The sequence below is a fragment of the Dermacentor albipictus genome, chromosome 7 (assembly GCF_038994185.2).
Source record: "Dermacentor albipictus isolate Rhodes 1998 colony chromosome 7, USDA_Dalb.pri_finalv2, whole genome shotgun sequence".
NCBI lineage: Eukaryota > Metazoa > Arthropoda > Arachnida > Ixodida > Ixodidae > Dermacentor > Dermacentor albipictus.
The window spans coordinates 136,038,802-136,064,831 of record NC_091827.1 but is presented as its reverse complement, the minus strand read 5'-3'; the positions used below and the strand labels follow the sequence as shown (position 1 = coordinate 136,064,831).

Below are 26,030 nucleotides of genomic sequence, written 5' to 3'. Positions count from 1 at the left end.
ACCCCTCTTGTCGGCTTGAACTCCGTCGTTGAAACGCCGTATTGACAACTATAAAATTCTCTATTTCTTGGAAATTCAAGAAACCGCACCGTCATATATCTAGTAAAACTGTAGGCCTGTAATCTGTCCAAGAGTAGTAGGCACTCGGCGCTATCGTGAGCTTTCGCAATGCCCGGAGTCGCTAATATACTATATTCTTTCCTTTGCCGAGCAAATCAGATAGGTCTTTCTAAGTCTACATGCCCGCACCAAATGGAGAGGCCAAGCAGGAAGCCTTTTTGACTTGGTCTCAGCAACGCATTTTCAGATACACGATTCATCATATGTTTATACAAAATGATTTTAACAAGTTTTGCAAGATTTCACCTAAGGGAAAAGTTCTTACATTGTCGAAAATTGTAGCTAGCTCCCTGTTTATTAAATAGTGGAATTATTTTGTTTGTACTCTATGCTAGAATAAATCCAAATATTTCTTGTAAGGTAGAAGACGAAGAGGAAAGGCTGGGGTGGGGGGAGAAGAAGGAGAAGTGACAATAAACAAGGATGGCTACCTTGTCATACTGGCATATCTCAGTTTTATTACAAATTTGGCGCAGTCAACGACAGGATTCTAACCTGAGTTGTGCACCAAATCCGCTTCGTTTCACCGAGGACCATGTGTTTGGACGTTATTGAAATCTACGCGTACGGCGACAGGCACGCGAGCGTGGCAAGTCTTTTCCACGGAAGACGATTCGCTGTTGTGGGTGAGCACTGATCCCTTGTTCAAAACGCTTACGAACGACTTTTGCTATTAGTAGTGCAACTAAACTATGTACGACCAGCATTAGTGAACAAGGCCGAATATATGAAAGTGCGCAAGACATTTTTAATCATATTTTTACGTGGTAAAAAACAGTCAGACATATATTTACAGTATATTTACAATAACTGTAGCAGCCGACAAGATGAAATACAGCGTGCGAAGTCCAGAGCATCGTCTTCTTCCGATCAAGCTGAATACATCTTCGTTAGCATGTCACCTGACCCCCGACGGCTGAAGCACCGGCTCGGTGCTGGTTAGGAGGTGGGTGAGTGGTACAACTTAAGACGCGCGACGTGGACCACGTCGGAGCGATGCTGAGCCACGGTTGGCTCAAGAGGGGCCATTTCATACGTGACGTCAATTACTTGACGCGAGACCCGGTAAGCGCCAGAGTAGCCTGAAAGTAACTTCTCCGAGAGGCCGACGCGTCGCGACGGCGACAAAAGGAGAACCAGGGCGCACGGTGGGTAATGGACGTCACGATGGCGGGCGTCATATAAAAGAGTAATACTTGTTGGGGGGCTAGTTGCTGCACGTTTCCAGAATACGGTTGTAGCACCGAAAAAGACAACACATAGCGAGCGAGTGTCATAGCAAGTGTCTTTTTCGGCGCTACAACCCTCTTTTCGAAGCGTCATATAAGCGCCGCTGATTTTCCTGCGACCCCACAAGTCGACGTCGGGCAATATGGCGTGCTTCTTGCGCTTTGAGTATGGCTTCACGGGCGTACTCGAATGGGGGATTCAGACTACCAGGCAGAGCGGTGTCGAAAGGTAGCGTAGGGTCGCCGCCAAACAAGAGCAAGAATGGAGAGAAGCCTGCGATATCATGGCGAGACGAATTATACGCGAAAGTAACGAACAGCAGCGCAATGCCCCAGTCGCGATAGTCAGCGGAGACAGACATGGACAGCATGCCAGTAAGGGTGCAGTTAAGGCGCTCGGTTAGACCGTTCGTTTGTGGATCGGTAGCAAGTTTGTGTTTAGCCGCGCACGAGTGTAAAATGTCATTGACAACTTTAGAAAGAAAGTAGCGGCCTTAGTCGGTGAGGAGCTGTCGAGGGGCGGCGTGGTGAAGGATGACGTTCTTTATGACGAAGTCGGCGACATCGGTTGCACAGCTTGTCGGAAGAGCCCGTGTGACTGCATATGGGGCGGCGTAGTCTGTTGCTTGAGCAATCCACTTGTTTCCCGAAGCAGACGTAGGAAAAGGGCCTAAAAGATCAACACCTACACGAAAGAATGGTTCGGATGTTACGCCAAGTGGTTGAAGGCGACCAGCAGGGAGTTTGGTCGGCTTTTTGCGTCGTTGACAAAGCGACATAAAGGTAGACGTTATGGTATAGATCAGGCCGAAAGAAGCGCCGACGAACGCGGTCATAAATACGTGTCACGCCAAGATGACGGGCAGTCGGTACATCATGAAGCTGGGCGAGAACAGCAGATGCTCAGGCAGAACGAAGAGTCCGGCAGGGCCGTCCGGGCGCATATTAGAGCGGTAGAATATACCATCTTGGAGTTCAAACATGCGAAGGGAAGGATCGGGTGTCGTTGAAGTGAGCCTTTGAATAAGGTGTTTTAAGGAGGCGTCCCGACGTTGTTCGGCTCCAATGTCGCGAAAAGCGGCCAGAGAGAGAACGGTGACAGGTATGCCGGCCGTAGAAACGTCAGGAGGGTCGACAGGACGGCGCGACAAGCCGTCCGCATGTTGATCTAACCGGGCCGGTCTTATATACAACTGAATAGGTGCATTCTTGAAGGCGCAGAGCCCAGTGGCCAAGGCGCCCTGAAGGATCTTTGAGAGACGAAAGCCAACACAGAGCGTGGTGATCTGTGAAGACTGTGAATTGGTGGCCGCACGAATAGTGGCGAAATTTACCCACTGTCCAAACGAGAGCCAGACACTCGTGTTCGGTGATAAAATAATTGCGCTCTGCAGAGGAAGGATGGCGGCTGGTATAGGCATTAACACGCTCTCGCCCTTGTTGTTTCTGTGCCAAGATAGCTCCTATACCATGGCCCCTGGCATCGGTACGGCCTTCTGTTGGAGCTGACCCATCAAAGTGAACGAGAATTGGCGGGGACGTAAGCAGCCTAATAAGGTCGGCTAAAGCACCAGCTTGCTTCGGCCCCCAAATGAATGAAGCGTCTTTATTGAGGAGCTCACTGAGAGGGCGCGCAACGTTCGCAAAAATTCGGACAAACCGATGGAAGTAGGAGCAAAGGCCCAAGAAGCTACGAACATCCTTGGCACATGTTGGCATGGGAAAGTCTTTTACTGCCCGTATTTTATCGTGATCAGGGCGTACGCCAGCAGAATGGACGAAATGCCCGAGTACAGAAATTTTACGTCGACCGAAGTGCTACTTGGACGAATTTAGTCGTAGCCCCGCCTGACGGAAAACAGATAGGATCGTCGACAGGCGTTCGAGGTGTGTCGCAAAAGTTGGAGAAAAAAAGATCAAGTCGCCCAGGTAACAGAGGAAGATGGACCACTTGAAACCATGTAGAAGGGCGTCCATCATTCGTTCAAATGTGGCTGTGGCATTACAGAAACCTAAAGGCATCACTTTGAACTGGTACACGCCATCGGGAATTATAAACGCTGTCTTCTCGCGGTCCATGTGATCCAGGGCAATTTGCCAGTAGCCGGAGCGAAGGTCAATGGACTAAAAATATTGTGCTTCATGCAGGTAATCCAGGGCATCGTCAATGCGTGGTAGCGGATAGAGGTACATCTATGTTGCCTTGTTGAGGTTTCGATAATCCACGTGAAATCGCCAACTGTTGTCCTTCTTTTTAACTAGTACAACAAGAGATGCCCGTGGGCTGCAAGAAGGTTCGATGATGTCTCCAGAAAGCGTCTTGTCAACTTCATGTTGGATGATGTGTCGCTCAGTAGGCGAGACGCGCTAGGGTCGCCGATGGATCTGGCTCCCGTCACCGGTGCTTATTCGATGTTTGACGACAGATGTTTGTCCTACAGGGTGCTCTCCAAGGTCGAATATGTCCCAGTATGTGATAAGGAGGCAACGTAGTTCTTGAGCACGCTGGGGCGAAAGGTCGGGAGCAATCATTTTTGTTAGGGCATTCAAGTCTGAAGGGACAGGAGCGAAGCAAGAGTTGAACACGAGGAGCTGTAACAAGTTAAAGCCGAAATGTGGTAGTCTCTGGCCGGCGTTATTTGCGCCAGGAATATTCTGCGCAGGAGTACTTGTGTACAAAGTCCAAAGTTCACAAGCGGAAGGCAGGACGTGTTGTTCGAAATGGCAATGACGGCGTGAGGAAAAGCGATGTTGTGCGAGAACAGGACATCTCGATTAGGGGATACAATGTAGTCATCGTCTGGTACAGGCGGAACGGGGGAGACAACTATGTAGGTAACGGCACGGTGAGGGAGGCGAATATGCTCTGTGGAACATAGCCGTATCGGAGAACTACCGGGAGAGTCAATGGTAGCGGGCAGAGCGAGTTTAACAACACCAGCAGAACATTCTATCAAAGCGGAATGTGTAGACAGAAAGTCAAGGCCTAGGAAGAGGTCGTGAGGTCCCCCCCCTCTCCCAGTGCTCTCGGACCACAGGCGACGGGGCAGGAGTGAGGAATTTCTTGAGACGATTCCAAAGCTGAGCATTCATAACAGATACGTGCACGCCAGTGTCAATTAGAGCCGTAACAGGTACACCATCCACGTTTACTTTAATGAGGTTCCGATGTGTCGGCAAGGCCAGAAGAAAATTTTTGCCTCGGGTCGGGTTGGCAGCATCACCTCCACGTGCTGCACCCATTAGTTTTCCGGAAGGGTGCGCGGGAAGGAGCTAGGGGATGGTGATCGACGAGATGGGGACGGTCGGGAGAAGCGGTGACTTGGCGAAGGAGAGCGGCTAGAGCGGGTAGGAAGAGAACTGTCTCCAGAATTTACTAGCTGCGTTTATAAGGTGAACCGAGGAGCAGCATGAGGGCCGTAGAATGGGAAGTAGGGCTAGGGGGTGGAATTCCACGAATACCGGCAGTGACGTGAAATATGGCCGATATGGCCACAAGTGAAGCATATAGGTTTGTCGTCTGGAGTGCGCCATTCGGCTGGGTTGCAATACCGCATTGGGGCATTCAGGCTGCGGGTGCGTATGACAGTGCTGGACGGAGTGTAGTCAGGCTGATTAAATGAGCAGACATTGGTCAAGTCAACGTTGGCCAATTCTTGGCGCGCGACGGACTGGATCAACGAGACGGTAGCCTGGCAATTGCTGGGGCCATGGGTTGGGGTGGTGACAGCAGATGCGGCTTCTATTTCACGTCGGATTATATCAAGAATGTCATCAGAGCGGTTGGGCGTGGGCGGACTGCGGAGGTCTTCGCAGGAGGACGTAGCAGCCATTTTGGGAAGGCGGGGAAATGGCTGGGCAATGCAGTGACTCTAGGCCTCTTCAAACCGCCGGCATTCGGTAATAATAGCTTGCACAGTGGAAGATTTCTTGAAAACAAGGAGGTGGAAGGCTTCGTCTGCTATGCCCTTAATGACGTGTGCAACTTATCAGGTTCGGACATCTTCGGATCCGCTTTGCGGCAAAGAGCGAGCACGTTTTGGATGTACGTGAGGTAGGATTCAGTGCACGTCAGCACACGCGAATCGAGGTCTTTTTGGGCGAAGCGAGGTCCACCAGGCTTGCCAAACAAATTCTTGAGTTTCTGTTTACAAATGTCCCAGCTGGTAAGTTCCTCCTCGTGGGTCTGAAACCAGACGCGTGCCGTGCCCGGGAGATAAAATATCAAATTAGCGAGCATGATGGCCTGGTCCCAGGGGTTGCTGGCGCTCACCCGCCCATATAGTTGAAGCCAGTCTTCAATATCAGTGCCATCGGTGCCAGAAAAAGTTCCTGGGTCGCGGGGTTGTGCTAGAATGACTGTGGGCTTGGGTGCCGATGGGCCCGAAGCATCCTCGCCTTTAGCTGGCATTGCAGCTGCAGCTAAGGAGGGCCCGCTGCGTAAATGCGTCTCGATAATGATCCCGCAACCTCCTCCAAAAATGTTACGGGGCGAAAAACAGTCAGACATATATTTACAGGATAGGTACAATAACTGTAGCAGCTGACAAGATGAAAGACAGTGCGTGAAGTCCAGAGCGTGGTCTTCTTCCGATCAAGCTGGAAACATCTTCGTCAGCGTGTCACAATATAATGGAACTCGAGCAGAGAAGCAGTGAACCCCAGGAACAAATACTCGAGCTAGTGACGAAAAACGTTCAGCATTCTCGGCGGGCGTCGTTGGAACCGATAAAACCCGATGTTTATGACGGTTTATGACCTGCAAACGCTCAAGCTTGGCTGCGTTTCTTGAGTACGCGTGTGACCAATATAGGTGGCGACAGGACCTTGACAAGGTTATGAATATGCGCTTGTACCTCTGAGGCATAGCGAAAACCTGGCATGACTTGAGAATCACCCAAAGAGGCCGTGGGCAGAGTGGAGAGGCAGTTTCTTTTGACGTCTTTCTCCAAGAGTAAGCTCCCCGCAGGGGCATCTGCGCAAGCAGGCGTTTGGTGTGTTGCGACACCACGTACCCGAGCACACGAGGGTTGGACCCTCCCGCGTGTAGCCGTGCGCGGCTTAAGCCTGTTTCACATGATGCGATTTTCGTCGCACCGGAAGTGCGATTTCCGTCGTTTGCGATGAAAATCGCAGTCGCAGTGCCGACCCCCCGATTTTCGGCTGCGACCAACCGGTTGGTCGCACAGTCGCACCGTCGCACCGATCGCTGCGATTTTCCGTCGAAATTGCGCGGAGAGCTGTCAACGGAGCTATTGCGCCGGTTTGTTTTGATGGCGTCTCGCACGAGCAGTGCAATCGCGGAGACGTGGATCGTCGAATTAGGTACGTGCGCGAATTAAGGGAGAATAAAAAACTTGTACAGATTGCATTCTCCTATTGCTATGCGTTTGTTGACACGCTACACAGCAAATGAAGTGCATTTTCACCTTTGCTTCGTGCGCCTTTGCGAGTTGTCAGTCCTAGGAGGTGTTCGATCCCCAGCAGACGACGAGGTCGTCACAATTTTCTTTTGTTGAGTAGCATGCAAAAATCGCGCTTACGGAGCAGCTTGAATTATTTCAACCTCGGCAAGGGCAAATGACAAGACAGCAAAGTACCCGAAGTTTCTACGTTGCGCTGAACGCGGTACCGTTCAGTTGCATTTTCTTGTCGGTTTTCAAGCATGAATTTCCCGATTCATCTTGAAAGCTTATCTTGCCTCTTATTAAATTTGACAGAGCAAAAGTGTAGGCTATCGTAATGAATTTGCTACGGTAGTATTAAATCCGTGGCTTGAATAAAATATTACATGCACGCTAAGTTGCACCTCTTCTCTGGAGATTTTTTTTTTTTTCTTGCACAGAAACCAATAAACATAGGCTATGTTGCGGACTTTGTATCCTTACTGCATCTGTATGAACACTTGCTCTGCAAGGTAATCAACTGTACAGCTAGCAGATTAATTAAATTGCTTGCTATAGAGGCAAAGTGACAACGTACCCTCCAGCACAATTATGTAGAACTCGTGCAACAATGCGAAAAGCAGGCAAACGGCCTGTTCTTGTGGGGATAAAACAGTATAAAACGACACGCTGAAGAAAAGTAAATCAAAACTGTGCAGTGAAGTCAGCCAGCGGATCAGCGGATCAAGTGTGCAGAAACATGCCTTCCATGTTTCTAGTAAGTTTCTAATAAGTTTGTGATCACATATATTAGTGTGTAAATCCATATAACGATATCCGCTGCGATTATTATTTTTATAAGTAATGAAATACCATGCTACTTGCAAGAACATATATCACCCAAGGATTTCAGAACAAATTTCTGCATTTTAACTATACACAATTTGTGGCTTATTCAATAAAAGACCATAAACTGGGCTTTTTTGCCATGACAAATTTATTCCAAACTTTACTTACATACAGGCAAGAAAAAAAATTATAGACAGAAATATTGTTCTTCAATTTGTTCACCTGCCACTGTGGCTATAGCATTCTGCTGCCAACACAAGGCGAGGGGTTGATTTGCCAGCCATGGAAGTCGCATTTCGATGGGAGTTGTAGGTGAGAAAAAAAGCTCTTGCACTTAGATTTAGTTCATCACCTTTTATTGAACCCTTACACTTCAAAATACTATTGCATAGGGGGGCATGCTTATGCAAAATCTAACACCAATAGAAAGCAAAGGGCAGAATTGTAAACCAACCATCTTTCGTGATAATTCGAGTGTGTAAATATTCATTGCATCGATATGTATTGTTCAACAGCACTGCACAAATAAGCATGAGCAGGTGTAGCAAGTACTCTGTCAGGAAGCTGGTTCTACAGATGTATAAAAGGCATGAATGCTCATACTACGTCGCACACATAGCACAAAGAAAACCTTTTTCGAGAGTTGTCCCTTCTGGCAGATATGAGTGGGACATAAGCAGCAGAAACTTTATGGCAGGACATTGTGTAATACTGCTTATGAAAGAGTGAAGAGAGTGAAAAGGCTTTTAACAGCAGTACCTCATGCTGCTCTAATAAGAGGAACGATAAGCAAAAACATTTCTGGTAGAGCACTTAAACAGCAACTTTCTGAAAGACAGAAAATTTCAGGTGAGAGTTGGAGGTACATTTGGCGCACACACACCAACAACACGGGCATACTACAAGAAACACTACAGCCTATGGTGTATTACAGTCCATGGGAAAGCTATCTTATACAGAAATCAAGAATGATGCAACAAGCCCTCGACAACACTGCAGACTTTCTTGGCCAGTCTGGCCTCTCGCTTTCTGATAAGTCAGCTCATATGGACGTCGGAAAAAAAAAGAAAGACTAGAATCAAGAACTACCCAAGATTGCACATTGTGATCCACATAGCTGGACAAATATGCCCGCAAGTCAACATCCACAAATCCTCAGCTAGTGTAAGCCCGTGACGGCAGAGCCAGCACGTGGGTGAAACAATTATGCAATGCCTGGACGCAACTTCCACACCTGGTGAACAGAATAATCTCGAAATAATGGGGGTGGACTAGTGCATACTATAGAAAATCGCAGATGCTGTGCTTGTGTCCAAGGTGTGGCACGGTATGAATTACCAGCAGCACACAAAAAAGACAACTCATCGAATACAGGCATCGGGTAGTAATAACAGGTCTTTCCAACTGTACCATGCTTGATGACCTCTATGAAAAAGAGCTGACGAACAAGCTCCTAGACGGAGTAGAGTTGCAGCCTGCAGCACAAATTCTTTGTCTCAAGAGCTCAGAACCTCGTCCCAAGATACTATGCCAGCTAGCATACGAGATGCAAAGATGACTACCCCTCCCTTCAGAAACACAACCTCGGGAGTACCTGAACTTGAAACACAACAGGCCCATACCGTGGAATATGGGGGCAAACAATTAGGGCAGGAGACTATATGCAACTGCCAAACACACAGAGGAGGTTGCTAATCATGAAAATGCAAGCAAACATAAGGCACATATAGTAGACTCATCTGGCAATACCAGTGTAACAGTAGTATGACACTACATAAAACTAAACGCCATATAAGTGAGTACCATTCCAGGTCATCCTACACCTAGAAAAGCTGAACTGAAGGCAATCAAAGCAGCACTTGTAGTGCAGATTACACCCTGCATGGATTCACCAGAAACTGTCTGGGCCTGCACATCACACAAGATTGTCGGGAAAATCAGGAGATTGACACGCGACTTGCAAGCACATAGCCAGAAATTAAATTACAGAATACATAGCCATGCAGATATTTCAGGAAACAAGCGGGCTTATAAGCCTGACATAATAACTGAGAACTAGATGAGTTTGTGTATATTCATTATTAACTAAAGTGCTACAGATAGACAACAGACAAGAAAGAAGTACTCGGTGTGTTCACTTCGTTCCTGTCCATCGAATTTCTGTTGCAGTATAGTTAATTAATTCATAAGGCTGCACAGGAGAAGAATGATACCTCTGCCCAAGGGCCCGATCTCACATCCAAATCCACGCGTGTGCACACACACACACAAATGTTGCAAGAGTGGATAGCATGAAGCAGTATCAACAGGATGACACTAGATATGGATGAGGACGAACTTTCAACTGAGGTTCATTTGTAAAAATGTGGCGAGTTATATAAATTAGCACAAAAAAAAAAGGACGATGAGCAAAACGAGAACAAGGTGAAAGCAGGAGCCAACGTTTCGACAAGTGGACTTGTCTTCTTCAAGGTCCACGTGTGAAAACGTTGGCACCTACTTTCACCTTGTTCTCATGTTGCTCATCGTCTTGAATTTCCATCTCCTGCCTTCCCCGAGTTTTCCCCAGAAAAAGAAAGACATCTTTGAAGGATAGATAAAAATTGGTGCTTGATACAGGCAAACATAAATAAAGATGCTACAGAAAGAAAATATAGAAAAATTCCAAGTGCAAGAAGAAAAAAAATCATTACAATTGCCAATCCTGCATGCCAGCACCTTTCAAGAAACTTTGTTGTTATTCCAATAGACGGACTGACAGCTTGTTTATGCAAGCACATACTTCCAGTTCCATGCCACTGGGAAAAAAATGAGTTTCCTGGAAGGTAGCCACATGCACACTTGATGATCACAATGTTTTTTTTTCCCTGGACTTGTATATCTATATGTATTTTCTCCCTTTCCTGCTTTTATGTTTGGTTTCATCAAGCACTAGTCTTTATCAGGTTTTATTGCTGTACTACTTTGTGGTAACCTTTATAGATCACTGCATTTTCACAATAAACCTTTTAATCAGAAGTTAGCATACCCTGTTCTTACTGCTTCACACTGTACATTCTTGCTACATTGGCCAAATAAAAGATTTTATAAGGTATCATGAGGGCCATTAAAGTGACTTGTTGCAGTCTAAAAAAAAAAAAACGAATAGCCTGGCTGCAGATGGCACCAGAGAACACATAGGACAAACAAGAAAACCGAGATGATCTAACAACCAAAAGTTTAATGTACACACCGAGTAAATGCTCGCTGACAAGCAATAGACTGAACATGCACAAAAAGGAGAATCAAAAATTCATGTGTGTTTCCCGAGAGGAAATGCATCCATTTCTAACGGAGGCCGTGCTGACAGGATTAACCCAGCATTTTTAGATCTACAGCTTGCGTAATTTCTCTAGGCAGCTGATCTGCACAGAATGCTAGCTTCTTCCTCTACAATGCACGCTCAGATGTGGAGAGTGCATTGTAGAGGAAGAAGCTAGCATTCTGTGGAGATCGGCTGCCTAGAGAAATTATGGATGTTGTAGATGCAAACACACTGGGAGAATCTTGTGTCAGCATGGCCACTGTTACACTTTCAGAGATGGATGCGTTTCCTGTTGGAATCTGTATGGACACACATCAGATCTTGCTTCTGCTTCTTGTGTAAATTCGGTTTATTGCTTGTCGAACAGCATTTACTCGGCATGTTCAATAAACTTTCATATATTAATACACCTCATGATTGCCTTGGTTTCTAGCAGAAAGGTGTTCATTCTTTTTACAGTGAAGCTGTATATGCCTAGGCGAAACACTCATGGTCCGATCCCAAAAACCCTAGTGTAGGGGTATGAGCCATTGTTTAAGGGGGTGTGAGCCATTGCATTCGTCTTGCATGATGGACGGCGACATTTCTTTTTGGGTAGACAGAAATGCTTATGCATTTCAAACATACATTTATCTGCGTATTATTGCAGGGAAGGGACACAGAGGGGGACGGGGTTAAGACAAGATCATGATGTCATTATTATCTCACAGCAAAGGTGTGGTGGGCCATTGGCTAGACCGATAGTGACGTCGTTTCTCTCTAGCAGCAGAGCACGCGTGCAGCAGTCTCTCTCCGACTTCCCAATAGGTTCGAAAATGTGTCCCTGTATTTAATTAAATGAAATGTGCAGCCCCGGTGTGTCACTTCGTAACTGCAGTGCATAACTGAGTCATAAACATTATGATTAATGCATTAAAAAACACAAGTGTGTAACATAATTCAGAAAGACTTTGATGGACCCGCTGGAATACCACAATGAACCACTCATTGCACTTTCCATGATAGTGATCTTGCAAAGTGCAATGTGTGGCATTCCAAATAAACAATGTGATAAACCCAAGCCAAACATGTGCATAACCTCATTAAGAAACACAGACATAACCAATAATATAGAAAGACTTGAATAAACCATTGAAATTAACCCAGTGATAAACACCGGGGCTGCACATTTCAGCTTTGCTGGTTTACTGTCTGTACAGGGTGCACGGGCAGTAACTTTTTCTGTTATTGTTTGTTAAGTATTGTATAATGTTGTGCCAGTAAAACACGGACTAGTTGGTGCAATGTATTGGCACTGCTTTTTTTGATGTTTTTTTTATGTTGTGCCCTTCTTCCTTCTGTAGCTACTTTTCTATTCCCCCTCGCATAATACTCCAACCTTGCAGCCTGCGAGGTATATAAATAAATATGTATATAAGCACATGTCATTCATTTATCTGCATATACCTCGCATCATTTCTTGCTCAACAAACGTCACTGCATTGATGTCTTGCAGCGTGCATCTACATTAACTGCCATTTGCGTTTCGGTATGGTTTGTGAACAGTGTAATGCATAAAAATTACATTACATTAAGGTTGTGACCTATGCGGTGCATAAGCAAACCTTGCAAAAGATGACATGTTGGATTGTTGAAAATAAGACAAATTGTATATATCGCAGTTACTTTAACAGTATTTAATTGACCACTTGACAAGAACTTCACTTCGCATAGATTCCAACACGTACACTGAATCTGCAGTTTTCTTCTTTGCTTATTAATGCAGTCGTTACTGCATGGCCACATTGTAGATTTGAAAACAAAGTGAAATAAATTTGTTTGTTGCAATATAACAATATGTGTAGATCACTGCGATTGTAACACAAAAACTTGATACATACATGCACACTATAGGATGCAGATAAATGCTCAGGACAAACTCCAGAATGTTTGCATCCGGATACTTATGAAAGTGAACAGTTTCACTCCATGGCTGTCAATGAGAGGGAGAGAGAAAACTTAATTGTGTTCGTAGAACAAAAATGCATTGATAAGCTTAGACATATAGTCATTGCTTAACACTTTCGAAATGAATAATTATAGCTTGCTATCGACATTGAAGCAGCCTTTCGACAGCAAGAAAAGGAATAAGTTTCTCCAGCTCTGAACATTGAATTGCAGGAAATGCAAGCAGGCATAAAATTCTGCCAATACAATCTGTTTAGGAATACCAAATTGGAATAAACACTGAGGCTTGCATTTGTTCTTTCTCTGGCTGAGCAATCTAGTTTTAAATGACTCCCGTAAACACGTCGTAACAATGTTGATCTAATACAGGTTAAATGCATGACTAGCTTAAGAAATCCGGATGATGGCTATAAATTACAGTGAAGAAGCTATAATATCTAATAACATTAATAATATAATAATAATATTTATTTCCACAAAACAGGCTAACCTTGAGAGGCGTGCGAGGCTGAGCAGAAAGCTGAAAAATTCTACGGCAAGTCCGCCTGCCGTGGGCCTACGATCCTGCGTTATGAATAGCGCGTATTGATATGGTCTTCTTGTTAGAAGTTCCTAGTATACTACCAGCGCGAGACACGGGACAACAAAGTGGACGAGAAGCGTGTCTTTTAGAATGCTATGTTACAACGTACAGGTTTTTACAAAAGTGACGGTAACTGCTCGAAACATTTGATGCGTCGGCTTTTGCGCCTTTAGAAATATTTAGAGAGGGCTCCCATATATACATTCGCAGCGCGAGCGCGGCGATGGACGAACCAGGCTAGCGCTAAGGTTGAATTTCACAACACAATTTTCATTCCACGTCGTAATCACACAGATCGTTTGAGGCTTCGTTCAGGGGCACACGCGGGCGTTCGGGTTGGTGCTTCTTGTTGCGTTTGGCGTAAGAATATGGCTAGGAGCAGGCACCACATATGCGCAATGACGGGCAATATACACGCATCATTTCTCCAGAAGCTGACGCCGAGCACGGGTAGCGCGAGGATCTTGTTGGGCTGACACGACAACTTCGTGGCAGCCGAATTCCGAATACTGCATATACGGTGAGGGTAGCTATATGAACTTGTCGATAGATCATCTTGTATATTGTTGTAGCGCAGGCAGAACGAAACGGTCATAGAAGGTAGATAAAATAACACACAGCGCTGAACCATAGAATAAAGAATCGCTGAACCACCTGCGAACAGCTGTTTACCATTGTTTACGTGCGCGATGTCGCACTGAACTACAGAAACCGCCGTCGCGCACTCCGAAACAAATGTTAACTTCAACACGTTTTTAAATTACAAAACAAGCATATTATTTGCTCCTAATAAAGAAAAGTCAACAATATTATAAGTTAAACGTTTTATTCATTACAATAAAATAATTGTGCAACGTGTGCCATGAAACCTGGCAGTAAGCAACCCTGGGAATCGCACCAGTCGCATTGTTAAAATCGCAATCATGTGAAATGGGCCCTCTAAAAATCGCTCTGCGACGCGTGCGACAGCACCGATTTTCGTCGTTCCAGTCGCAGCATGTGAAACAGGCATTAGCCGTGTCTGGGGAAAGGGGGATCCTGGGGGTTGAGCTGATGCTGGGTGTTTGGACCTTTAAGGCCCCCCGGCGGAGGCAACACACCCCTTTGGCCTCTGCTTCACATAGACGGCACCCCCGGACTGACCCACCCGGGGGAAATCGGTAGATGCCTTTTCCTGTCTTTCTCTCTCTTAAACCTTCGTCTTTCTCTATCACTTTCCACCTTTCCTGTCTTCTTCTCACTTCGTTTACTTCCAATTCTCCAGGCAGCGAGGGTTAACCTGGTGTAGTTCATCCAACCTTGGATCTATTATATTGGGTGAAATGGGGTTTATGTAGCTCGTTCGAGGGATCGCAGGTAGCTCTAGATCACGAGTCCTAGCGCTTCGCATCAACAACCCGCGCTCGTGTCTCGCGCCGCAGCGGTGGCAGTCCGCACAGTGCCACATGCATATTACCCACTACAACTACAGTGCCACATGCATATTACCCGCTACAACTTCCCCCGGGGCGAAGAGGAGCCATCCTGGCGACCTAAGGCGATGATACGATAAGAGGGTCGTGGTACGGCTTCAAGCGGCTGACGTGAACAGTCTCGCGGCCACGGCGGCGTTTGTCCGAAGATGGCGTCACCGGTTCGACCACATAACTCACAGGCGAAGTGCACGCGACGATCCGGTACGGACCTTGATATTTCAGGGCAAGCGTTGGGCTAAGGCCTGGAGCTTGGAAGGGCAGCCGAAGCCAGACGTGAGAGTCCACGGCGAAGGACTGTGTGGGCTGATCGTTGTCGTGGCGATCTTTGCGGATTCCTTGGGTATCCGACGTGAACGAGCGAGCCAGTTGGCGGCACTCTTCAGCATGGCGAGCAACTTCGGAAAGAGGGGTGAATTCAGAGGCATCCGGGTGATATGGTAGTACGGTGTCGAGGGTAGTGGATGGTTCACGCCCATAAAGAAGGAAAAATGGTGAGAAGCGTGTGGTAGCCTGAACGGCGGTATTGTATGCGTACGTCACAAAAGGGAGGACATCGTCCCAATTGGAATGATCCGACGCAACATACATGGTGAGCATGTCCCCAAGGGTGCGGTTGAATCGTTCCGTTAGACCGTTAGTTTGTGGGTGATACGCCGTAGTGGTGCGGTGAATAGTGCGGCACGCGGCGAGTAGCTCATTAATAACTTCGGACAAGAAGACACGGCCTCGGTCACTGAGCAGTTCTCGCGGTGCGCCGTGCCGTGAGACGAAATGCCGTAAGATGAATGCGGCGACGTCGCGAGCAGTAGCCGAAGCAAGTGCAGCAGTTTCAGCATATCTTGTCAGGTGGTCTACTGCGACAATTATCCAACGATTTCCGGTAGCACTGCATGGAAGAGGCCCATAAAGGTCGATGCCAACCCGATCAAAAGGACGTGCAGGACACGGTAAAGGTTGCAGAGGGCCTGTCGTATGAGAAGATGTCTTGCGTCGCTGACAGGCTGCACATGACCGAATGTATTTGCGGACATAAGAATACATGCCGCGCCAGTAGTACCGCTGGCGGAGCCGCTCGTAGGTTTTCAGGACGCCAGCATGAGCTTGTTGTGGGTCTGCATGGAAATACGTGCATACGTCGGAACGCAAATGGCGAGGGATGACTAGTAGCCATTTGCGACCGTCGGGCTGATAGTTTCGGCGCTACAAGATGGCGTCCCGTAGCACGAAGTGGGTGGCTTGGCGACGAACGGCTCGAGGGCATGTAGACGTTGAAGAACTGCTAAGAATGTCAATGAGAGACACAATCCACGGATCTTTTCTCTGTTCAGACGGCATGTGAGTAACAGCAAGCGTAGCAACCGGGCACTCTATGGATGAAGGTTGCCTTTCGTCGGATCGCATGGGCGCACGGGAGAGTCCATCTGCATCAGAATGTTGGCGCCCGGATCGATAAATGACGCGAATGTCAAATTCTTGGATCTGCAGAGCCCAATGTCCAAGACGCCCCGACGGGTCTTTCAGTGACGCAAGCCAGCAGAGCGCGTGGTGGTCTGTCACAACGTCGAACGGACGGCCATACAAGTAAGGACGAAATTTGTTTAAGGCCCAAACTATAGCTAAACATTCTTTTTCCGTGACAGAATAATTGGATTCTGCCTTCGTGAGAGCACGACTCGCATATGCAACCACATATTCTGGAAAGCCAGGCTTCCGTTGTGCAAGGACGGCCCCAAGACCAACGCCGCTGGCGTCGGTATGAACTTCAGTCGGTGCACTCGGGTCGTAGTGGCGTAGAACAGGCGGTGAGGTAAGCCGACGACGCAAAGTGGTGAAGGCTTGGTCACACGCCGGAGTCCAGTCGCGAAGGGCACCAGAGCCAGCCAGGAGCTTCGTCAGGGGAGCGATGATGCAGGCAAAATTGCGCACAAAGCGGCGAAAATAAGAGCAAAGACCGACGAAACTGCGGAGCTCTTTCACTGTAGTCGGCCGCGGAAATTCTGCGACAGCACGAAGTTTGTCAGGGTCGGGAAGGACGCCGTCTTTGGACACGACATGGCCAAGTATGGTCAGCTGGCGGGCTCCGAAGCGGCACTTTTTCAAGTTAAGTTGAAGGCCGGCGGTGGTAAGGCAAGTAAGAACTTCGCGTAAACGAGAGAGGTGAGTGGTGAAATCAGGGGAGAAAACTACCACGTCGTCTAAATAACGCAAGCACGTCTTCCATTTGAGGCCTCGTAGAAGATTGTCCATCATCCTTTCGAATGTCGCGGGTGCATTGCAGAGGCCGAATGGCATTACGGTAAACTCATACAGGCCATCAGGCGTATTAAAAGCTGTCTTGGAGCGGTCGGATTCATCCACTGGCACTTGCCAATAGCCCGATCGCAAGTCCAAAGAAGAAAAGAATTCGGCACCATGAAGACAATCTAGGGCGTCATCTATGCGCGGTAGAGGATAGACATCTTTTCGTGTAATCTTGTTGAGGCGACGATAGTCCACACAGAAACGAATCGAGCCATCTTTTTTCTTAATGAGTACTACAGGAGATGAACAAGGGCTGCAGGATGGCTTGATAACACCACGTTCAAGCACGTCTTCAACTTGCTCGGCGATGACACGACGCTCGGTGGATGACACGCGGCACGGACGCTGGCGTAATGGTGCGTGGTGTCCCGTATCAATGTGGTGAGAGACGGTACTTGTGCGGCCTAATGATGCTTGGTTGCAGTCAAAAGAGGCGTGAAAATCATTTAAAAGAGTAATAAGCCGCTCACGTTGTGTCGGCTCGAGGTCATCGGCAATAGAGCGACAAAAAACATCCGGTGGTACTCGGTTAGATGGCACATGGGGTGCCAGTGCTGTTGTTGGCAGTATCCACGTCGTCGGGAACAGGGAAATCCACAATAACGTCAGCGTCCACAGTCTGGATGGTACCAATAGTCTCGCCACAGTGCAAAGCCAAAGTGTACGAATTTGGGTTAGAAATCAGTATTTCTGCAGCCCCATGGTGAACCGTGAGGAGAGCGAAAGGCAACAATATAGGCTGGCGGCGAATGAAGACGGCAGCGGGTGAAAACATGACCGTCGCTTCGGCAAGCGATGCGCATGAAAGAGGGACAAATACCGCGCTGTGAGGGGGAAGGTCAGTATCTGAAGCTACACAGATCCTGGTTACATCATGAACTTGAAAGTCGTGAGATGGCATATCGCACAGAACGGAGAACTGAACCTCAGCACGTGCACAGACAATGACGGCGTGATGGCGCGACAGAAAATCCCAACCGAGAATCACATCGTGGGAGCAACAAGTTAGCACAAAGAAATCAATCGGGTACAAAATGTCTCGAATCAACACCCTGGCAGTGCACATAGCGACTGGCTGAACTTGCTGTGCACTGGCTGTTCTAAGCAATAATACCGAAGGCATCATGGTCACTTTCCGTAATTCACGGCAGAGTTTCTCACTAATCACAGATACAGCAGCACCTGTATCGACGAGGGCAAGACATTTGATGCCATCAACAGACACTTCAATAACGTTAGCGGGGGAAAAACGAGGACTTTGATGTTCCAACGATGACGCAGTTCGTGCCTCAGGAACTGCGGAAATCAGTTTTCCGCCTCAGTAGTACTGGCACTGGGCCTACGACGCATGGGTGAGAGTGAGCGCCGACGAGGGGAAGGTGAGCGACGAGTATTGTAGAGTTGTGACTGCGGTGCTGGTATGTCATCAGCAGCGTAGACTTCCGGTGGTGGTCGCTGAGGCATACGGTATGGTCGGAAGCCGGAGCTGGGTGGTCGCGCGGTGCCCACGAAGGCCGGCAAGCGCCGGCGGCAGAAGCGCGCTACATGCCCCGGTGTACCGCAGGCATAGCATATTGGGCGGTTGTCAGGAGTACGCCAAGGATTTGTGCCTTGCTGCTGTGCGCTGAAAAAGGGAGCGACCTGCTGGCGAGGCGAGGGCGGATGAGAGAACACCGGCTGGAGAGGCGCTGAAGGCGGAGGAGAGAATCCCGGCAGACGAGGCGCCCGTGCAGCGGCTTCAGCATACGTCAGAGGCGCGGCCACGGGAGCCGGCTGACACGGAGGTGGAAGAGCTTCGGTCACTTGCTCTTGAATTACCTGTCGGATCGCTGGAGCCAAATATTGAGAAGGCTTCTCCGTGGTCGGCAAAATCGAGAGCTGTCGCGCGACCTCCTCGCGCACAAATTCTTTTATTTGCGTCAGCAAAGTTGTGTGGTTGTCGCCAATAACCAATGCTGCTAACGAATCTTCCGTAGGCGGTGGGCGCCGAGCTAAGATGCGTTGTTTCCGTAGCTCGTCAAAACTTTGGCACAAGTTGATAACTTCGGCCACGGTACGCGGATCCTTCGCTAGCAACATTTGAAATGCGTCCTCATCAATGCCTTTCATAATGTGTTTTATCTTGTCCTGTTCCGCCATTGACGGATTCACGCGCTTACACTGGTCAATGACATCTTCGATGTAACTTGTGAACGTTTCACCGTGATGTTGCGCGCGCCCCCGTAAGCGTTGTTCTGCGCGAAGCTTGCGCACAGCGGGGCGCCCGAACACTTCTGTGAAACTTGTCTTGAATCTGCTCCACGTCGTGAAATCGTGTTCGTGGTTTCGGAACCAGAGGTTCGCGACGCCGGTTAAGTAAAACAGCACATTGTGCAACTTTGTGACGTCGTCCCACTTGTTATGCTGGCTCACCCTTTCGTAAGATGACAACCAATCCTCCACGTCATGATCATCGCTGCCGCTAAAGATGGCAGGATCACGCTGGCGCAATGCACCGGAAACGATGACCGTCGGAGGCTGTGGTGCATCTTCCTGGGTGGTTTCGTCAGGCATGGTCGCAGCAGTCGGTAGCGTCCGGCTTCGGAGTTCCAGTTTTCGAGGTTACCCCGCAGCTCCACCAAATGAAATGGGGTTTATGTAGCTCGTTCGAGGGATCGCAGGTAGGTCTAGATCACGAGTCCTAGCGCTTCGCATCAACAACCCGCGCTCGTGTCTCGCGCCGCAGCGGTGGCAGTCCGCACAGTGCCACATGCATATTACCCACTACAACTACAGTGCCACATGCATATTACCCGCTACATGGGTTATAGTAGCTATGTACAGCTGGCGTCTGCGTTTCCTTCGGGTCTCGCAGCGTCCCCTTGTTGGGCTCGGTGGTGGGTGGCTGGCATAGCTGCCGAAATGTAATAAGTTATTGATGGCTTTAAGCACCTTTCCCCGACTTCCTGATCGCCCTCTTTCGAAAAGAGGGCGCACCGAAGAAACTTTTCAATTCTCTGCCCAACGCAAGGAATCCTTCTCACGCTACCACGTCATACATAGTCAGTGCCCTGATAAGACAGTAAGAACCCTTTCACCATTCACCGTTGCGAAAGTTCTCACCGATGTCCTTGGTCCTGGAAACAAGATTACTAAAATAGCTAGCGGCGACCTACTGCTGAAGTACGACCTACTGAAGTACGTGACCAGCTCCAACGTGAAGATATTTCAAATATTCTGGCTTTTGGTGATGTCGAAGTCACAGCGATGCCACATCGATCTATGAACACATCCAGAGGTGTGGTATCAGACACCGATCTTTTGAACCTGAGTGAAGAAGAACTACTCGAAGGATGGAAGGAACAGGAAGTTGTCAAAGTACAGAGAATAACGATCAAGCGCGACAACAAAGAAATTCCTACAAAACATCTCGTTCTGACGTTTGCTACAAGTGTTCTGCCAGAATCTTTCGATACAGGATACACAAAAACACGAGTAAGACCACACATTCCAAATCCACGTAGATGTTTCAAATGTCAAAGATTTGGCCATGGCTCACAAAGCTGCCGAGGCCGTCTCACTTGCGCAAAATGTGGTCAAGAGCATGCTTCCGACAACTGCACTGGCGCACTCCACTGTGTGAACTGCGACGGTGATCACGCCACATATTCCCGATCGTGTCCGACGTGGAAAAAAGGAAAGGATATTATTACACTGAAAGTTAAAGAGAATATATCGTTTCAAGAAGCGCGGAAACGTGTTTCCTTCATTCATACCGCAGGCTATGTTGGTGCGGCGCGTAAGGGGGCAACGCCGCAGCAGACTCCGGCATCAGCCCGGCCCACAAAGAGTGTGGCCGAGGTTGTGCCACCAGCCCCCTTGGCGATAGCAGCCAACGCTGCCTCGCCGTCACAGAAAGAGGGCCCATCGACCTCAGGGTTGGTAGGCACGAAGGTCTCATCTGCTCAGGTGAAGCCTTCACGACAAACGCTCCGCTCACAAGAGCGGACGTCCAGTGCCTCTCAAGAGGCAATGGACACTACTTCAAGCCAGACGGCGCAGCAAGCGCCCAAGGACCACCGCCAGTCTCAGGACGGCGGCAAAAAAGACAAACTCCGCATTACAGGGCCGGGGAAGGCCCTGTAATCTCAATCAAGTTTCCTCTCCTAACACACAGCACACACACGCACACTATTAGCTATGGAGACACAAATATTACAATGGAACGTCAGGGGTCTCCTACATAACCTCGATGATGTCAAGGAACTCTTGCGTAAATATAATCCAAAGGTGCTGTGTGTACAAGAGACCCATTTGAAACTTACACAGACAGGATTTCTACCCCAATTTAACATTTTTCGCAAGGACCGTGACGATGCTTTTGCTTCGTCTGGTGGTGTCGCGATTATAGTTGATAAGCGTGTAGCATGCCAGGCCTTGGAACTCCGAACGCCTCTTGAGGCAGTTGCGGTTCGAGCCTTACTGTTAGGTAAACTCATTACAATCTCTTCTGTGTATATACCACCGCATTATCGACTCCAAGGAACAGAATTTCTTAGTCTAATCAATGAGCTGCCTGAGCCCTACGTACTTGGAGATTTCAACGCGCACCATACTCTCTGGGGAGACTCTCGATGCGATATCAAAGGCCGCTTAGTAGAAAATTTCCTTGTTTCTTCAGGTGCATGCATATTAAATAAAAAAGAGCCGACATTCTATAGCACAACACACGGCACGTACTCTGCGATAGATTTAGCTATCTGCTCGGCTACACTTGTACCTTGCCTAGAATGGGAGGTAGTCGAAAACCCATATGGGAGTGATCATTTTCCCATCTGCCTCAAAGCTTTAGAACAAAAGGAATTCCTGCCACACCCCCCTCAATGGAAAGTTGCATCCGCAGATTGGAAAAAATTTGAGGAAATCACCCAGATGCAGCGAAACACTTTTAAAGATTTTAGTGTGAACGATGCTAGTGCTTATTTTACCGCTTTTATAATTGACGCTGCAATAGAGTGCATTCCACAAACGAAGGGGACTGCAAAAAAGAGGCGCGTGCCATGGTGGAATGAGCAATGCAAGAATGCGCGTAAGGAGCAAAACAAAGCCTGGCGATTACTACGTCAATCTCCAACGGCAGAACACATTATCAACTTTAAGCACGTGAAATCGAAAGGCAGACGAACGCGTCGTATCGCTAAAAGAGAAAGCTGGGAAAAATACGTCAGAAGCATAAATTCCTATACACAAGAAGCAAAAGTGTGGAACAGGCTAAGAACATTAATTACTCGACAAACCTACAACATGCCTTTGGTTGATGATGAAGGCCACAGCCTTCAAGACCAGGCGAACGCTCTGGGAGGACACTTCGAGCGAGTTTCTAGCTCTGCGAACTACTCGCAGTCATTCCAGCAACATAAACAGATAGCTGAAAGTAAGGCACTGAACCGTAAAGCTAGCGGAACTGAACCGTACAATCATCCATTTAGCATTGCTGAGTTCAAAGCTTCCTTGAACGGCTGCACGAAATCGGCGCCAGGAGACGACAGAGTCATGTACACAATGATAAAACATCTTCACCCTGACACGCAGATGGCTCTGTTGTCTATTTTCAATACCATCTGGGAAACAGGAGACATTCCATTGGCATGGAAAGAGGCTATAGTAGTCCCTGTTTTGAAACAAGGTAAAGATCCGTCCTCTGTGGCAAGCTACCGGCCCATAGCACTCACAAGTTGTCTATGTAAGCTCTTTGAGAAACTGATCAATCGCAGGCTCTTGCACTTCCTTGAATCAAACAAGCTCCTTGACCCATATCAGTGTGGTTTTAGGGAAGGCCGATCGACGACAGACCACCTCGTTCGCATTGAAGCATATATTCGGGACGCTTTCATACACAAACAGTTCTTTCTTTCTGTATTCTTAGACATGGAAAAGGCTTACGACACCACGTGGTGGTATGAAATTCTGCGTGACTTATCAGAGTTGGGCATCCGCGGAAAAATGCTTAATGTAATCGAAAGCTATTTGTCAAATCGCACATTCCGTGTCAGAATTGGTAATGTCCTCTCGAGACCATTTCTACAGGAAACTGGGGTACCGCAGGGTGGCGTGCTTAGCTGCACACTTTTTATCATAAAAATGAATTCCTTGCGCTCATCAATACCACGTAGTATATTTTATTCAGTATATGTTGATGACGTTCAGATTGGATTTAAGTCATGTAATCTCGCTATCTGCGAGCGACAAGTACAGCTTTGTTTAAACAAGGTGTCTAAGTGGGCTGATGAAAATGGCTTTACGCTCAATGTCAGCAAGAGTACCTGTCTTCTTTTCACTAAAAAAAAGAGGTCTCATAGCAAATCCTGAAGTCGAACTTCAGGGACAGCACATACCTGTGAGCACAGAACACAAATTTTTAGGCGTTATTTTAGACACGAAATTAACCTTTATTTCACACCTGAAGTACCTCAGAAACAAACTCCTAAAAACCATGAACATTCTTAAAATTTTGTCACACACAACGTGGGGTAGCGATAAGAAATGCATCCTGAACCTTTACAAGAGCCTCATTCGAACACGCTTAGATTATGGGGCAATAGTTTATCATTCGGCTAGCCCTAGTGCATTGAAGATGCTGGATCCTGTCCATCACCAAGGTATCCGCCTGGCGACCGGTGCCTAGAGGACAAGTCCTGTGGAGAGTCTTTACGTTGAAGCTAATGAGTGGTCGCTTCATCTTCAGAGGTCGTACTCAAGTTTTGTGTATTTTCTGAAGGTAAATGCAAACCGTGAGCATCCCTCTTACCCAAGTGTAAACAACATGACATCTGCAGCTTTATTTAATAATCGACCGGCAGTTAGAGAACCCTTCTCACTGCGTGTACGGAAACTCAGTCAAGAAATGGACGTTCCACTTTTTGAAAATCTTCTTATGACTCCTGTCATGCTATGTCCGCCGTGGCAATGGCAGCTCATTGAGTGTGACACTTCGTTCGTTGAAATAACGAAGAACGCTCCCCAGGTACACATTGAAATGCACTTTCTTGAACTTCAGTCAAAGTACTCTTGCCACGAATTTTACACAGATGCCTCAAAGTCACATGCCGGCGTTTCGTATGCAGCCATCGGTCCATCATTTTCAGACTCCAACGTCCTGCACCCAGAAACAAGCATATTCACTGCTGAGGCACATGCTGTACTGAGAGCTGTTAAACATATCAAGAAAATGAAATTGCAAAAAGGCTATTATATTCACAGACTCCCTTAGTGTCGTAAAATCTCTAATTTCACTCCAGAAACGCTACAATCCTGTACTCAATGAGTTATATTCGCTCCTGTGCACAGCATATACATCTAATCAGCACGTCATAATATGTTGGGTACCTGGGCACAGAGACATTAAGGGCAACATGCTTGCAGATGAAATTGCCACATCCATTGCAACGAAAGCTGGCAGCTGTTCCGTAGGTATCCCTGCCTCAGACTTAAAGCCATTTTTACGCAAAAAACTTCGAAGGCATTGGCAACACAAGTGGGACACAGAAACCTCGAATAAACTCCATTTGATCAAGCCACAATAATGAAATTTCCCACCGATAACAAAAATACGGCGAATCGAGGTCATTTTCTGCCGCCTTCGGATAGGTCATACGTATGGCACGCACTCTTATCTCTTGACCAGTAGCGAACCTCCCATATGCTGTAGATGTGGCAAGACACTAAGCGTCCTCCATGTCTTGCTGGAGTGTAGAGAAATGGAAAATGAAAGGAAAAAACACTTCCCTCTAGCCTACCGACACAACATTCCTTTTCATCCTGCAATGTTGCTTGGTGCTGACCCATTTTTTCACAGAAAGTCAGTTTTTAACTTTCTGGAAGATGTTAATTCATTGCAAGTTATAGGCCGACGAGATTCGTAGCACAGCATCGTACCAGACGCTGCTGCTGCGATAGTAGCATGTTGTAGAGCACGTGCCTACAGGCCCTTGCACCTAAGGGCCTCTTGAGGCAATAGTGCTATTGGCATTTACATATTTTATACCATCCCTCCCCGCTATCTTACACCACTGCTATCCGCGTTTGTACCCAACAGACGCGTGTAAAACATGCGGACGCAGAGCAACGCTGCGACACATGCTCTGGGAGTGTACCGGCAACAACGGTTATCAAAGCGGCTCCGTTGGCGACGCGTCCATAATCGCGGCTGTTGCCAGAGTAGGAAAAGGCTCGAGCTCCGTTCTTCCCGACGCCGCCCCGGATGCGGGAGCCGCCGGGGACCTTCTCCGTAGGCGTCGCCGCCGCTGGGAGGCGGCTATCAGAAGTTCGGAGCTGGCAGACCAGCTCTGGGCCGTCCGGCAAGCCGAAGATGCCACTCGAGTCCAAGAACTTCGAGCCGTCACCTGAGGCCACCACATCAAGAACTGCCGGACTATTCTTTACTAAAGTTTCTTCTTCTTCTTCTTCCATGAGAACATATCTTTTAAATTCATAGTACATCTAAAAAGTCACTGTGACAATTTTAATAGATATATATTAATTTTACTATTGTTTTAAGGCCCCTATACAGCCAGGATCCATTGTTATAGCCAACCACGACGCCATTGATCATTACTTGCATCACTGACTCCATTAAAACATTGCTTGGCGCTCTTTGGCCATGAGTGGCCCTTGCGCCATAAAACGCCACATATCATCATCAAGAGTAAGCTCCAGAGCTGGGTCAGCGTTATAGCCTTCAAATATAATTCAGGCACTTTGGTAGAATACTTTTTTGAGAGGGCTGCTACATATTGCCACTGAGCACGTTGTAATTATGCTACATATTGATGATTCCACTTTATCAGACTTGTCAGTCGT

At 47.6% G+C, this 26,030-nt stretch overlaps 1 protein-coding gene across 1 annotated transcript in view; it reads left to right on the top strand.

Moving 5' to 3' along the window:
• The first annotated feature begins 555 nt into the window (after positions 1–555).
• The window catches only part of LOC135911547 (saccharopine dehydrogenase-like oxidoreductase), a 420,598-nt gene continuing 395,123 nt past the window's right edge, over positions 556–26,030 (top strand). Inside the window, exon 1 of the mRNA XM_065443875.1 lies at positions 556–746. Coding sequence (XP_065299947.1) covers positions 656–746 — 91 coding nt within the window. The 5' untranslated portion in view covers positions 556–655. The remainder of the gene's footprint in view (positions 747–26,030) is intronic.